Below are 16,502 nucleotides of genomic sequence, written 5' to 3'. Positions count from 1 at the left end.
CTTCCAAGGCGCTTGGGGTCACGGAGGCTCTAAAACTTTTATTATGGATACAAAGGTCACATTTTTTTAAATTATAGTGTAGATAGATACAATTGCATAGGGCTGGAAGAATATAGATGATAATGTGCGCCTTGACTTTCTTTCGTAATCTCCGAATGTGATTTTGCTGATTAATAAAGCATGGTCAGTCAGTAGGTTGGGTAGGTGCTGGTCAGGGACGCTAAAGTTGTAAAATGTTCAATCAGTGACTTGACCGTTATCCGTTCATTGATCAATATGCAACGCAACCTTGGGCTTTGTCAGTGTAACAATTTTCATACATTTTTGTCAGTTCTTCTAGTCTGGATTCCTTGACTTATAAATGATGACTTTTTTTCAATTACTTGATTGTTTCAAATTGCATGGACTAATTCAATTAAAGAAGAAGTACTACCACAATCACCATTAATTGTAAGTTACTGACTATTTACTTACGATTGAGCTGATACATGTATTATTATGCAACTTAATTTCAGTCAATAATGCCACACATTTTGGTCCACATGCTTACTTACTTTGATGATAGCGCATAGCGGAAACTTTTATGAAATGCAATAAGTAATTGAGCCGTAATTTTGTATATATATAGCAGCCACGTCTTATAAGTAGATAGTTACATACGTGTCATCATGCCGCAAAAGTAAACTCGTACGAGACAGTTTTCTTTCGAGATGATAGTGTCAATTCTTAATTCCTGTTCATTATCTCGACATGTCATGCATAAAATTTACTCTAATAATTTAGTCATGTGGTTATTTGACCTGCCTGGAAAGATAAAAGAATAAATGAAAATGGGATGAGTGGAAATGAATATTAAAGCATGATGTAAATACATTTTACTTGTTCCAATTCGTGGTGTATGAGTTCCTGGAAAAGTATGTTTCTTTTAAAAAATAACAGTTTGATTGAGCCGTAAATCTTCGGCGGACGGACAACACATCCAGATTTGATTTACTTACATTTCCATGATGGGATTCGTGCATTGCGTCACATTCACATCGTCGCCGTGATGATGATAGCGGAATGTCAGGTCATTTTACCAATTAAAATTTTACGACCGATTTTGCCCATATTTCTAATACCATTGGAACCACTGATAAGAAAGGTATTTATGTATGTCTTAAGTTGCTGATCCGACTAATAAAATGAAACCAAAGACGAAGTGAACCATGCACAATGGAATGTTGCAAAATCATTGCTCCCTGTATACTGAGAATGCCGACATAAATATGTAATACGTCTATTTACATATGTAATCACTACATTTATATCGAAGATACGTCTTTGATTGATTGTGTAAAAACTGTATCGCGTCATGTCATCAGGACAAGAAGTATTTTATAATCTCAGGTCAATTTTGAATAAAAGTTGTTAAATTGCATTGAGTCATGCTGATTGGTGGTTCGGTGGTTTAACGACCGACAAACTTTTGCCCTTTCATCGTAAAATAAATCAATTCGTCGGACGGAATTTCAACAGTTGGTGCAAGAATATGTTGTAATTGCTCAATCATTTAGATACGTAACTGATTAATTTAATTGAAATTAGTAGTAAATTATGCAATGTTTATCATAGTGGAGAGGGAGTGGCGGTGGGTAATCAAACTATAAAGTGGTATTTCAGGAAAGAAATCCCACAGGGTCACCACAATAAATTTAGTCCGGTACAATAACACAGTAACATTGATTGCCTTTGTGGGTGAAAGCAAGTAGGTATGCAAATGAGGTGTTGCACAAGATTCGTCTCCGCAGTAACTTTCTCCTCTTATTCAATCAACTCTATCTTTTATCCTAAAATCCAATAATTAACTAATTGTTAGTAAATTAGTTGCAGCAATTTTCCGATCAGTCAACTAAACATGAGCGCGTGTGAAATGGTAATGATACGCACACATGAATCCGTGACCTTTATTTTGAATGGAATTTCCTTAAAAGAGGAGAATAATCATTAATTAGTGATGATTTTGGCAGGATTTTCATTCATTAGATACGATTCCTCTTAAACATGGCATGTGTATTATCATAAATTCCTGCTACCCCATATCTTCTAATTATTCCTTATATGCTTTTGTACTTATGCCACGAGTGCCATGAATTGGTAATGCACCTGAGAACAATAAAGCTAACTCACATACATCACGGTTTATTTTGGTACAAATACATCTAAGAGGTAAATAGGTATTAGTAAAGGTACGCTATGCATGTGAGGTAAATATGATAATGGTGTGCACTCGTATTCATTAATTTATTTATCTCTACTCACTACTGGACTCTCTAAGTGTTTAATTGTTTTCTTGCCTCTATCTCCACGTCCAGTCGGAAAGTTTAGCCGTATTTATGAGCATACATACATAAGTAAATAATATCTTAGATAATATGTTAAAACTTTTATGTTAACGTTTTCTTTATAAAGGTCCAGTTTTATTTTGAAAGTGGTGCAGTCGTAGTTTGTGGCGGTTGACGAATGACGCTGGTGGATCAGAAAGTGGTGCTGCCGATCTAATTACTTCCAAAAATTCTAATTGCAGACAACTCATATTTATTTATATAAGCAAGAAGAAGGAAAGGATCTCGTAAGAAGGTATGTATAGTCTGTGGTTTAATTATAATTACTGTAGCTCAATTTCTCGGTTCTCTGTAGTTCATGCACGTACATAGGTATGTGTAGTTGATGTAATTGAACCCATATTTTGGGTTACAAACATGCAGTCATCTCTGTTTCTGGCAGGGCTTCATGTTTCATGATAATAATAATAATAACGTTTTACTTGGTCCACTGGCATTTTCCTGTGTGATGAAACATCGCATTTTGACATTTTACCTGATACGTCTTTCTACATATGTGTTCATATATGGACTTCTTTCCGGTGAGACTCCCTTGCGTGCTGGTTAAACGGTCAAATATGTATCACTACGGCATGCATCATCATGCTTGAGCAGGTCATTTAGCTTGGTTTCAGTACTTTTTTATAGTAGTGGGCAACGAATATATAAGTATGTTGAAATTTGCATCGTAATATAGACAATTTACAATATTGCTGTATAATTATGTACTTGAAAGCTACAATTTACTGCATCGATGGACAAGAAGACAAAGCCTCTCGATTGTTTTTAACTTTCGAATCAGTTCTGCATTTTTAAATGTCGACTGGAGAATTTGGCTGAATTTTCGACTGTGAAAAATCACTCGGGGTTTGGGTGAGGTGTACAATTGTGCTGTTTTAGTGAATTCGAGATTTGAAAATACTTATAACCACGCAGCACAATTCTGACAACTTTTAGCAATCCAGTGAAGTCTACATACGTCGAAAGTGTGTTATCATCAATTGAGAAATCCGTGTAGAGTACAGGTACCTAAAAATTATTGAGATTAAACGATTCTTGTTTGCAATGGAAATATTTTGTCAAAAGTTGGAAAAACCTCGGCATGATTCATAATACAAGCACTACTGCCGTTTAAAGATAAGTAGTAAGTGGATTATATATGCATGTAAATGTCTATGTCGGCGATAACATTTTCACCCAAGACCAGTTACATAAAATAAATGCATCATTTAAGTATTTCCCCAAAAACTTATGGTTTCAACTAATTTTGTAATTCCCAATCGCAGGATAAATACATATGTATCTGTCATGTAAGTAGGCATTCTGTACATTAATTAATCAAATCAAACTAGTTCTGCTCGTCCTAAATTTCTTATCAGATCTGAAGAAAGTGTGAATCTGGCACTACGACCACACCACAATTTTCACAGCTTTTGATAAGAAAAGTCAAGACTAGGTCGCATTGCATACTTACATATGCATTCGTGCAATATCTATTTAGCGACCGTCGTTTATGCAATATTTGATTACCAACTAACGTCACCGGGGGAAAAGGATCGGATGTTGGCGTCACACAGCCAGGGGAACTGACTGAATAAATGCACGTCTACGTCGCTTTTTATTCGAACCATCGCAATCCAGATTCAGATTAGACTTTGAACAAATGTCTCGAATCTGATTCGTCGCGATACCGTTTTTTTCTTTCTTTCTTTTTTTTTGCAATCAAGCAAGATCGTACAACTACGATTGGCAAATTCCCAAAAAGTTTGCCATCCATCCACACTTTACTTACATAAACCACTTTAGTTAATGAACACTTTTATGTGCTTACATAGCTCCATTGTGTTCGAAATCGCGAAAAAATCGTCCCTTTGTGACACAACATGTTACAAAATTAGTAAAATAATACGGATTGGTCATCCATTCCAAACTTTTAGACGGGTCTTCCTCCTATACAGCGACCTTCAAGATAAATATGCATGCACATATCATCATTCAGCCCCGTTGACACATCCAAATCGACGCGTCGTCTTATTGGCATTGACCTTCGCCTCTCAAACCGTGGTGATTCCTACACTTCGGTTCTTCTTCGGGCTTATACAACATCCTGTTCCAAGTTGTGTAACCCGATTCATAGAAACGTCACTAAAATGTAATTGCATTCTTCTTATGAAAATGATCCCAGGGGTGAAACATTTCTCCCTTCATTCCATTTAGACATTTTGTTACCCTCACTTGTGTATGAAACCTGTCATCAAAATCAGGCCAGACAAAAAAGAAACTAGAATTTAAATTAGAAGACAAAGTGCACGATTGCATTCATTCAGTACTAAAAATATATTCGCATTATAAAAAGTATTCCTTGCCCTAAATCCGAAAGTTGAACGCATTTGTTTGTAAACAAGGCTCATTATTATTTCAGTTTGCTAAACCAATTTCAATTCAGTGCTCGTCAACTCAACGACGAGGGCAACATTTATAAAAATATTTACGTTATCGTCTCCAGCCAGCAAATTGATAACGACTTACCAAGTTCAACATCTACTAAAAAGTAAAATCTCTTTTGAGTATTGACTTGCATACTAATTTCCTCACGAAAAGTGTACAGATTGGTGTATTTATTTATTTGACACGTCTCACAATGCGTTTCACTTCTCTCTGAATGCTCATAGATAAGAGAATTTCTTGTGTCAAGTTTACTTTTCTCTGTTCTTTTGTCTTGCGTCGTTGTCTTTACCTTTTTGAACCTTATTGAACTTTTTGGGTTATTATATAAACCGAGGTAACGTCGCATTTGAGACCTATGCGCGTCGTGATCTCATCTCTTCGATACACAGTGATACGTGTTCTACAAGACTTGAGACACGTTTGAAACTGGTGTTATTTTTTTTCTCTGGGATCATTTCATTTTTGTAATCTCGTAAAAGCAAAGTGTGTCTGTTTCGGTACATATTTGTACAAAAGTGGTCATTCGTTCGTGGTTTGGTTATCTCAATTTTTTGTGCAAAAGTATTTATACTCGTCTTAAAAGAACAAACGAGAAAAAAGACTACATACGTATTTCACATCTCGGATTTCACAAGATAGTTAATTAATGTGCAGCAAAAAGAGTTGACGACACTAAATAAATAAGTAGGTGAGAAAGTTATCATGCTTCGATAAGCTATTAGTACTACATAATGCATTTTAAATCAACTCGATCAAAAATCCGTGTAAAAAATCTTAAATTTGTTCACGTCCTGTCGTTGTGATACTTGTTCATACATTAAAAGTCAACATTTGTCACGTCGTCTGGATGAATAAACATTGTAAAAATCGGTATTTTTACCCCACACAAATATTGAAGTGAATTAAGTGCTGGATAAACTCCTTGCATTAGATAAGAAGAAGCGTCCTCTTCTCTGTGGTCTGGTCTACGGCTAATTACGATTAGACCATCCGACATACAAAGTTATTCATAAATACTTTTACATATGTGGTTAGCTAATTTTGCATGCAATATATACGCTCCTCCATCCAGTTAGTGGTTGCGTTACTGATATGTCCACCCTGCTCCAAGAAATAAATTTTCCTACACGAGATTCCAACAGGGTTTGTTTGAAACTAAAAGGATTTGCGATGTATGAATATCATCCTGTGAAAGCAATTGTCGTGTCCCTCCGCGTGGTCACTGTCTCGTTGGCCTGGACAAATTTTATGACAACTGCATAGTACGCATATTGCTCCTTAGCTTGGTCGGTGGCATTACTGATGAACTTCATTAAGTAGAATTAATACTGCAATAATAAATACTCTTTCGTATGTTCGTATGTCTGAATAAACAGTAAAACACTGCTCCGTTCTCTAATCGAGCGTCTGAAATGCATGCAATACGGAGTGGGGCGGTGTCAAATTAGTAAGAAATTATAAATGATAAAAGCAGATACGTGTACGTGTATGTACGTAAGTTTCACCCACCACCCCCAACTCTGAAATGCAACGGATGGGTACATACTTATGTACGTATATGGAATCATTATTATATTACACTTTTTCTTGTGAGATGTTATATCAATCTTTTTATTATAAGTACATACATAGCCTCCCAACATTATGTAGTTATTGCTAACTGCAGTATCAAAAGATGAACGAGTTTCAAAGTAAACAGTGGATTAGTTAGGGCGAGTATAAAATAAAATATCGCAACCACACGGCCACATGCGTCTTTTACTTCGGGCATTTGCTGGAGAAGGTCGCGTTTATCTTGGTCACGTTTCGGTTGTCTTTTTATACAAACATTTTGCCAAGATTTCATTGTTTCATTTTTGTTGCGTGTGCATTTTACGAAACGTATCGAAGACTAGTTACGGATTGAGAGAGCTGCTTCAATTGACATTTGAAGAAAGAAAAAAGAAGTAAGGGAATTGATAATTTGACAGACGAGACAAGTCGAGAATTTAATTCTGAGAAGTAATCTTGACTTCGTGGTCTGGATAAGAGGCATGAATTATTAAGAATTCAATTGTACATATTTAAGCTACATTTGCACGAATGAGTTCATGTCATTTGTGATACGATGTCAAATTAAATATTTGGTTTAAAAATTTTTCACTCATTGATTTAATTCGGGTTAAAATAAATTCAAGGTTAGAAATTATACTGAAACCTTGTCGTAACCGAAAAAAATTAGAATTTTTCCATGATTTATTTATTTTTCTTGGCATATTTTTTAATTCGGATTAATTAACAGTTTCCTTTGCAGATTGGATTCCATCAGTTGAATTTAATAATTTGGAATAATTCCTCCCACTCCACAAGGAACGATGACAATGAAGGAAATTTCATCAAATGGAACATCCACGGAACCGCACTTGCTGCAAATGAACATGATCAACTCTCAGCAAGCGAACGGGTAAGTATGTACGTGATTTTGACTTTATTGCCCCCGAAATAAAAATCTGGACTGAACCGAATTTTGCATGTCGCAAGGGAGATGAAACATATGCCGTTGTTGTAGAGTCAATTTCGCCATTTTTCTCCCAATATAAGGATGCGCCTTGTGTTATAAATAAATGAGTTGCATACATATGCACAAAGGAGAGGCAAAAGAGTGGGTTACACACGAGTCCAATTTTTTGGGTGCATAGAACGAGGCTTACTGCCAGACAATGACGTAAACTGTAGTGAACTTGGACCAAGGAGGTTAAGACATGGCACATATCGTCGTCGTATGAGATGAGCATAAGCAGAAAAGGACTTGATAATTTGGCAAGTTGACGGAAGTTTTATTTTTTTGCGAGAAAGGTTATAAACTTGTTTGCGATAGATTCTTTCTGTGATCGTCTTCTTATTGATCAACATTTGTTGATTTAGGTATCATTGCAAATTAAGTAGTTGAAATTAGCAAATTAGTTGAAAATATTTTTCAAACGAAGTGAACATAATAGACAAACGAATTACCGTTATCCATCCATTATTCGGAAAATTACAACTTTCCGATAAAATGATCATTTAACATACTTAAACGAAGAAGGTGGTAAAACCACTATTTTTCTTATCAAACTTTTAATTATCATCTCGTGATGACAGATGATACCAATTACGACGAGAAGACAGGCAAAGTCATGCCAAGATAAGAACAAATGCTGAACGACACAAATTTAATTACTTGTTCTTTAATCGTTCTCTTACTACGGGAATCAATCATATCAGGGATCATGTCATCAATTCATCAAAATTAGTCTTGACTTGCCATATGGCAGGTTATCAGTCTGCGCCGTATAAACCTTATCATTATACATGCATGCATAAAATATATATGAAAATTGAGTGAGGTTAGTCAAATAATTAGTAGCATGTCAACTTATAAAGAAAGTTTTGTCCACCAATCGTGACGATAGATAGGGTGGGGCCATGGAGAACGACCGTCTTTCATGCACGTTCTTACTGTTATACATCAATTTTAACATCTCGATTTTCGAATTGTTAAGAAATAGGAGGAATTTCGAATCGAAATTTTCGATTTCATTTACCTTGTATTTTTTTCTTAAAAAATGTAAAGTTTGAAGCATTTTCCAGAAACTTTACAAAAATTTTGTCAATATTGCAATTTTGTAATGTGTAAGATTAGTATGATCTTCATGGTATACATAAATAAAATACATCTCGAATATTTCAAACTGTTAAGAAATAGGAGGGATTTTGATTTTTTTTTGACCTTGTTTTTTTTCTTAAAAAATTAAAACCCGTTTGAAGCACATGATTTTCCAGAAATTTTACACAAACTTTATTGCAATGATTAGTACGAAATGAACATAGAATTGCATCACCATTATTATTGCACCCATCCCTCCCGGCGAATGTCATGTCATAAATGCATAAAATGTAAATTTCGTCTGGACGTTTTATTGCATTTTATATAATTGCAAAATTATGCTGCTACCCAATGTTTACTAAACACCCATCCATCCATGTATTTATATGCATACTTACATGTACGAAACCGACAAAGCGACTCCTCCTCCTCTTCTTCTGCCTGCACTCGTGTTTGAACATCAAGGTCTTAACAAATTGTTAAAAATAATTACCTCACATCACAAGTGACAATGTTGCACATCGTGGAGGACGTTTTACAAGCAATTTTTATCGCATTACAGAAATGCACAGCCATACAAACGCCAAATATTGAACTACGTATTTGCATATGCAACCCTTGCAAAATAATATTGCAACGCGAACCTCAACTCACTCTCAAGTTGCGAGTCTCAACTTTCTTCTTGTATTTAAGACCCACTTCAAAAACTTGAGATGTTTAGAATTTCGCATTTTTTTCCAGCTTTGCAAACATCATCTACAAAATCGTTTTGCCCGTAGGAATTGCGTCGCCATAAATTTTCCATGAATAAATTGTATCCAATTTCATGATTTATTCAAATTACAGGGTTTGATATCAAGTGGTAATTACTATTACAAAAGTCATTTCAACCCCAGCATGCATAGGATTAGCAATCCGTAGACACTGCGAAACTTGATCTCATTTGCATACGTACATACACACATCACACACATAATATTGCATGCATCGCATTGCACGAGTAAGACTGCTGGACTCGTAATAAAATTGTAAATATAAGACTGAATTTAAATATTTCATCTACCTCGTCAATTAATATGGAAAATGAAATCTACTGACGTCTGCTCATTTTTACTTACTTTTTTTATTAGAGACAGATAGACAGAAACCGCAATAGCTCTACAATTTAAGTAATATATGTATCTCGCATCTCTCGCTAGAATTATATATGCAGAGATAAATATGTAAATGTATGTATATACCTAGCATGATGTGTTTTATGTATGTATACCTGAAAACCTGTAAAATAGATACATATACACATCCTAAAAAACCTCATCTATCTGTCCTGCGTCGAATCCCTTATTATTCAAATGACCATACATACATACATAATTGACGGGTGGTTGAATGGAGTATTTAATTTTAATTTTAGTAATGAAGTCGCTCCAATAATAAAAATTGCGAGTGAATGAAGGCATGCATATATAAAGAGTAAAGTGGTTGGTGCGGCGCCTGTATATTTTCTTTACGTTTTTCATGACCATTGTTTGTTACTTTATAGTTACGAACGAAGCAATTAACTGGCTCGGGTACAAAGCTATAATCAACATACCGGAATATATATAGTTACCTAATTGCATTGTTAAATCGTCTTTTATTGCTGTTTAGCTAGAACCCACTATTCCTACTAAAGTTATACAATTAGTTCAAGTTGAGCTTTTCATTGTTGTGGTTGGTTTCATTATTTGCTCGCGTGGTGAATAGCATTTTTGCAAAGGTTGACTTTTTTGGAGAGTTTTTTTTTACCTGGAAATGGCAGCAAAACCTATTATTGTCAAGTGTCAGTATGAATTGGTGGAAATTAAGAAGTGAGTTGTTTTATTTTTATTCTTTTGCTGGGATCGTTTTTTATGCATTTATTCTGTATTTTTTTTGTACTTGGATCCAGAAGTTGGTTCTTTTTTCATTGTTTATTTTTGGCATCCACATTTAGACAAAAAAATATTTATAATAACGCCAATCATTTCCATGATGTATGGCATTCTCATTATTTGCTCAGATATTGTAACTTTAACCGAGGAGAGTGCAATTTGCTCAATTTACACAATTGGTTTTAGGTCTAAATGCACTCGGCTCACACTCGTCATCATCATCATCCCGTTACGCAAATGATTTTTCATATGATCTGATTAGGATTGAATCTGTAAAGCATGGATTATTCAGACCATTTACCAGTAATTGGAAGTAACAGGTGTGAAATTTTTGCTGGGCTGGAGAAAATTACAGCCATATTTTCGCAAGATGGTCGTCTTGACGATTGGTTTATTACTTTCAAAATTTTACGACGACATGTGGAAATAATTTGTCGGAAGAAGTGTACGAAAGATGGCAAAAATGGAGTACTGGGTACAGATATCTGCGCTGGTTGTTTACAGTGTAATAATTCTGTTAATTATTATTCTTCTTAGCCACTTGTTGATTAACCAGATAACTTTTTTCGAGTACGTGATTCCGTAGTTTAAACTGTTTTGTAATGTAGACGCGTCCGTAAATGTTTTGGGTTTGGGTGTCAATGTCTTAAGTGTTTGTTGATGATGCAATTTATATAAGTACACCATGCGTTGGTGTCATGTGTCTGTTGCACTTTTCTTGCATGACATGAAATGTTAACATTTCTTCTTCTTCTGCAATTCCAGGAAAGAGATCCACCTTGCCGAGCTGGGAGATAAGCAGCAGCAGCAGAATGGCACGACCAAGATTAAGATAGCTGATGACGACAATGGGGAAGAATATGATCCTTTGGCTCATCGGAATGTGGATCACCCAACCAGGTACGCATTTCTAAGCCGTTATTCGTAGTTAGTTATACGTACGCTGTAGTATTTTATAGTTACGCGATATTATTGTCTTTTGACATACTGACACAATTGACAAGTGAATGATCCGTTTAAATAAGAAAGAAAGGAGTTCCAAAACAGTTGTGATTGAGCATACTAATCTGCAAAAGATGTTATATATTTAGTAGATCCGATTGGCTTGAATTTCTGGATATGTGCAGTTCCACATTTAACTTTTAAGGAATGCAAGTTGATGACGCTTTTGTTATATAAATTATTTTAGCAATTTTGACACGGCCATCCATTTACTGAAGGGGAACATCGGAACTGGCATTTTGGCGATGCCACAGGCTTTCTTAAATGCTGGACTGATCGTGGGAAGCGTTGGTCTTGTCTTTATCGGAATTATTTGCGTTCATACGATGCATATTTTGGTAAATGAAATGCTAAATTGAGACAATTAAGTCGAATGCAAAATAAATAAATGATTATTGCTTCCTATTTCCGGTCATATACAGCTCAATTGTGCACGATCTCTCTGTGCCAGAACCAAAACTCCGTTCCTGAACTTTGCGGAAGTTGGCGAATTGTCGTTTAAGCTGGGTCCACCATTTTTGCGCCCATTGTCACACGTGGCAAGGTAGGTATACATATTTATTTTGATGTTCGTGCCGCTTATATGAACGCCCACCATGAACATAGCTTTTTTAACGTTGACTTTCAATTTGCAGGTTCGTAATTGATGCATTCCTCTGTCTCACGCAGATTGGTTTCTGTTGCGTGTACTATGTTTTTGTGGCTACAAATGTCCAACAGGTTAGCGTAAAAACCAATGCGGAAACTAATTGTTAGAAAAATATACTACAGGTAAATTCATGAAAGTATGTATGTTCCAGCTTGTCAAAGAACAATTCGGTTATGAAGCCTCCGTGAAAACCTACCTTGCCATCTTGTTACTGCCTTTGATTTTCTTAAATTGGATCCGCAACCTTAAACTTCTTTCCCCTGTGATGTCCGTTGCGAATTTGTGCATGTCTGTCGGCCTGGGAATTATTTTTTACTACATCTTCCAAGATATTCAACCTATAACGGAGAGAGACAATTTCCACGTCATTTTCTCATCTTGGCATCAAGTCCCTCTGTATTTTGGAACTGCCCTTTACGCATTTGAGGGGATTGGAATGGTAAACTTCACTTAAATTCATGAATCTCTTGGACAAGAATGACTGAGATAATTCTTATATTTTTGCAGATTTTGCCACTTGAAAATAAAATGAAAACGCCCCAAGATTTCGGAGGCTGTTTCGGAGTATTGAACATCAGCATGTTTATCGTCGGACTTCTCTACATTGCTGTTGGATTCTTTGGTTATCTAAAGTACGGAGACGCCGCAGTGGGCAGTGTGACCTTAAACTTACCACAAGGAGAATGGTCAGTGTTTAAGCATTCGAAATTAAAATAGATGAGCCAAGTAATAATTCTATTTATGCATTTCCTCTCCGTAATGTTCAGGTTGGCAATGGGCGTTCGTCTGTCAATGTCCGTCTCCATCTTTTTGTCCTACGCTTTACAATTCTACGTCCCCATGTCCATCGCTTGGCCTCAGTTGCAAGCCAGGATACCCAAGAACGCCCAGACCGCGGCCGAATACGCTTTCAGGACGTCGTTAGTTATCCTGACGTGTAAGTATTTATATGAACCATAAATTATGTGCATATGTATCTATTAATACACAAATTGTACACATGTCCTTATGCACGTTCTCCAGACATATTTGCAACAATGTCTGCATGATTAATGCACATGTACCTACAATACAATTTACTTTTGGTCAAGTACAATTAAATATGTCGTTGTACTCAATTGGCTCTTGACACAAATTAGGATCAATGCAAGTTAAACAGAATTAAATATGTACCCACAATTTTGATTACATACAACGAACTGTTTCAAGTTAATTAATCATGACACAAAGTGATGTGACTGACGTGGAAGGATGATGATCGTCGAATTAATGTCACTCCCCCTTTTCTTTTTTGCAGTTGCCCTCGCCGTCCTCATTCCGAACCTTGGTCTCGTCATATCTTTCGTGGGAGCGTTCTGCACTTCTGTCCTGGGGCTAATTCTGCCTCCAATTTTCAGTCTTTGCACGAACTGGGGGTATGTTTTTTGTTTATCCATATTTGAGCACGAAATTAATTTCTTATTTTTTGCACAGGGTCGGTTACGGGTGTGGACGATGGATGCTCTGGAAGGATACGGCCCTCCTTATTTTTGGACTTGTGGGATGCATTGCAGGAACTTATGTTAGTATATTGGGCATTATCAGCGATGCGCCCTCAAGTCACTAGCATTTGCGTACTCAACGCAATGGATGGACGGGTATCATAAATAACCGTAAATTCTTTTTGTTAAATTTGACACTTTAAACGAATGGGTGCAAATAATTGCTGATATTTAACGAAATGTTTGTTCTAATTTGAACTCTCGTTTTTTGAAAATATTTTCTATTTTGTCGTTGCATCGAAAATTGTAACTTTTCCATATAAATATATCTCTAGCATACTTACATACAAGAAGGTTGTTGAGTTTTTTCTAGTTTTGTCGTTGTTGTAGTTTGTTTATTGTTAACTATTGGAATATTCATCGTGTAAATTTTTTTAAAGGTAGAAAATCGCAGATAAATTTTATTTCGGAATTTCACACACTCGCTGAGCTACTGTATTTGGTCAAATTAAATCTCTCTGTAATTTCACTCATCTGATTTACTTTTGATTAATGATCTTATACTATTCCTTGTAATAGATTGGTAGGTGTTTTCGCAGGTATTATTATAAATATTTAGGCAAGTTAAGTATGTACATAGTTATATTTTAATTCGGTACCGGTCGAGCTTGTGCAATCCAATCCATCGGTGTGAAAACCATTGAATACGGACATATCTTTGTATCATGTATCATGCCATATGTGCTATTAGTTAACTAGCTAATTAGTAATATTCTTATCATTTTAAACGTACCGAAAGTGTACATGTACCAAAAAAGAAACAATGTTGTTGTGACGTCGAAACGTGATACGCTGTACCGTGCTCGTATCTTGTAGCAAAAAATGCCAAAACTATGTACTAACCATGAGAAATGGGGGGGAAATGTGATGTTTGGAGGATCCCATGTAAAAAAAGAATATTATAAATGAAAAAAGAATGAATAAACGGAGAGATGATGAGAATTTAATGAAATTTTCAGGAAATTTAATAATATGTGTCATAAAATATTTTTAAAAATCACATAAAAATTGGTATCAATTTATTCTGGCTTGTTCTTCCTTCGAAGCCCTCCCTTGACCCTTTTCGCTAGTTGCTCATCATTCAAGTGGTCAAAGTCGGTGCAAGTTTGTGCATTAGTATCACCACCGGTACGAATATTAGTCGTGGTTTTACTCGTTGTCGCTCCCCCCTGACCAAGGGGAAGACTTGACGTTGACGACGTGGGGGATGGAAATGGTGGAAAGTTTGACCCCTCGTCGTCACCCGTTCCAGGAGTGGTGGTAGTCGTCGTGGTTGTCGAGCGATACAACTTTTTCACCCTTCTCGGTACTCGAACGTGAGCTTGGGCTGCAATAAAAATTACATAATAAACAAATTTTCCATTGTATTTACATACCTACGAACGAACACGATGCATTTACGCAATTATTCTGGATAAAACTCACTCAAAATTTAATTGGCTCAATTCGTCGCAAGTACTCAAACAGTTTGATAGTAATAAAACGTACGAGGAGAATATCAACTTTATGAATGGCGAGACCAATTAACTTTTTTGTGCGAATTGCTCCAGTCAGTCATGATTGATTGAAGTTAGTTGTACATATTTACGTATGTAGTATTTGGCAACATGTTGATGGGTGTGAATGAGAACGGAGTGTCATAATTTTATTAATTTATCTTACATCTCCTAAGCGGATTTCGTGGCAGGGTTCGTTGGGGTTCTGAGAAGTTGTCATTGGTAAATGTCGCCGTGGTCGTGGTGATGGACGCTGGTTTTGGGGTCGTTGTGGTCGGTGATCGAGTTGAAACTGGTGGATTCACGGATGGCAATGTCGCCGCAGCTCCATGTTTTCGACTACACTAATATTTCATTTCACACAATGTTTCAAAAGTTAATGAAGGATGATGTTAATTCGTAATAAATAACAGAAATGAGAGTGGCAAACTTTTTTTCTAACTGGTTTTCACGCTCGAATGACAACAATTTGAATTAAATTTGAAGCAGGAAATCATTAAAATCATTCACTCACCAACTTCTCAATCATTTCTTTACGAACGGAATCATTATTCTGGCGTTGTTGTTGACTCTTGTTAATTGGCTGGTTTGGACTTGAAGTTCGACTATTGGGGCTTGATGATGACTGACCCTGTGGCGTCGTCGTCGTGGTGGATCTCTGCTCGTGGTGACAATAATATAACAATGCAGTGATAGCTAGGACATTATTATGTAATCTAAAAATAGACTTGTCTCAATTAATGAATTTATTGCAGGTTGTAAAAATGACTCATAATACTTGGGCCATAAGCTACATTTCATGTCCAACTCGTGCCCATAAAACTTTCATCATAAACTGTGACGCACTTAAAAAGTCACTTGGATCGAATAATATGATGCATTTTATGGAAATGATAGTAACTCATCCCTATCTTATCGCCCATTTCGACAGAAACCTGCTGTCAGCATTATTATACGAGGGAGGATTAATATCTATTTATAAAATTATTATGCAAACTTAAATACCACCGAAATTGGCGTCGTGGTTCTTCTCGTGGGTCTCCGAAGTCTTGAGAGAGGTCCATCCGTGGCGTGACTAGAACTGGTCTCAGACGGTGATGGGGTTACCCCAGCAGGACTCAATCTTGATCGACTTCTCTGTCCATCACAATTTTGGACACCGAATGACACGAATAATATTACAAACGCGAGATAAGCAAACGACTTGAAATTCATTCTTAGAAGAATTTCATTCCAAATGCTCCAATTAAAATAAAATAAAAACTTGTCAGTTTGACTGACTGGTAAATAATGAAAGGAAAAGAGATCGAGTCATGGTCTGCAAACTCTTATAAAACTTTTTTTGGGATGGGCGGATATCTTTTCGCATGAATTTGCAACAAGTAAAACAATGAACTGAACTATATTATTGGCAGTGGTAGCGAATCGCATGATTAGAATCTGTATCGACGATCATCTTATGCAT

The 16,502-nt window shown here is 36.1% G+C and overlaps 2 protein-coding genes across 10 annotated transcripts; one reads left to right on the top strand and one right to left on the bottom strand.

Moving 5' to 3' along the window:
- Positions 1–2,597: 2,597 nt before the first annotated feature.
- On the top strand, positions 2,598–14,483 carry LOC110848249 (proton-coupled amino acid transporter-like protein CG1139). 9 transcript variants are annotated; one of them, XM_035850756.1, is made up of 11 exons: positions 2,598–2,619; positions 7,105–7,254; positions 11,115–11,249; positions 11,539–11,689; positions 11,774–11,895; positions 11,987–12,071; positions 12,152–12,439; positions 12,508–12,686; positions 12,768–12,937; positions 13,298–13,415; positions 13,474–14,483. In XM_035850756.1, the coding sequence occupies exons 2-11, from the start codon at positions 7,166–7,168 to the stop codon at positions 13,604–13,606; spliced, it is 1,470 nt and encodes a 489-aa protein (XP_035706649.1). In that variant the 5' UTR covers positions 2,598–2,619; positions 7,105–7,165; the 3' UTR covers positions 13,607–14,483. The 9 variants fall into 9 exon arrangements, with proteins under 9 accessions (XP_035706649.1, XP_035706648.1, XP_035706650.1 ...); XM_035850755.1 differs by lacking the exon at positions 2,598–2,619 and adding an exon at positions 3,075–3,388; XM_035850757.1 differs by lacking the exon at positions 2,598–2,619 and adding an exon at positions 4,894–4,914.
- On the bottom strand, positions 14,459–16,340 carry LOC110848250 (mucin-2). The gene is made up of 4 exons (XM_022095420.2): positions 16,043–16,340; positions 15,552–15,695; positions 15,204–15,381; positions 14,459–14,868 (listed from the first exon to the last, which is right to left on the bottom strand). The coding sequence occupies exons 1-4, from the start codon at positions 16,250–16,252 to the stop codon at positions 14,561–14,563; spliced, it is 840 nt and encodes a 279-aa protein (XP_021951112.1). The 5' UTR covers positions 16,253–16,340; the 3' UTR covers positions 14,459–14,560.
- Between the last annotated feature and the right edge of the window lie 162 nt (positions 16,341–16,502).

This window comes from Folsomia candida, unplaced genomic scaffold (genome assembly GCF_002217175.1).
Source record: "Folsomia candida strain VU population unplaced genomic scaffold, ASM221717v1 Fcan01_Sc004, whole genome shotgun sequence".
Classification (NCBI taxonomy): domain Eukaryota; kingdom Metazoa; phylum Arthropoda; class Collembola; order Entomobryomorpha; family Isotomidae; genus Folsomia; species Folsomia candida.
The sequence above is the reverse complement of the archived record's forward strand: the minus strand, read 5'-3'. Positions and strand labels throughout refer to the sequence as shown.

What these genes read in the sequence shown, in the direction of transcription:
- LOC110848249 (XM_035850752.1), top strand. Translation starts at nt 10,804, where the DNA reads ATGGCAAAAATGGAGTACTGGGTACAGATATCTGCGCTGGTTGTTTAC. An exon ending in CATTTGAGGGGATTGGAATG is followed by an intron (nt 12,440 to 12,507) that starts GTAAACTTCACT and finishes ATATTTTTGCAG; the next exon opens with ATTTTGCCACTTGAAAATAA. An exon ending in GTCGTTAGTTATCCTGACGT is followed by an intron (nt 12,938 to 13,297) that starts GTAAGTATTTAT and finishes TCTTTTTTGCAG; the next exon opens with TTGCCCTCGCCGTCCTCATT.
- LOC110848250 (XM_022095420.2), bottom strand. Translation starts at nt 16,252, where the DNA reads ATGAATTTCAAGTCGTTTGCTTATCTCGCGTTTGTAATATTATTCGTG. An exon ending in AAGAAATGATTGAGAAGTTG is followed by an intron (nt 15,382 to 15,551) that starts GTGAGTGAATGA and finishes ATGAAATATTAG; the next exon opens with TGTAGTCGAAAACATGGAGC. An exon ending in ACGAAATCCGCTTAGGAGAT is followed by an intron (nt 14,869 to 15,203) that starts GTAAGATAAATT and finishes TTTTTATTGCAG; the next exon opens with CCCAAGCTCACGTTCGAGTA.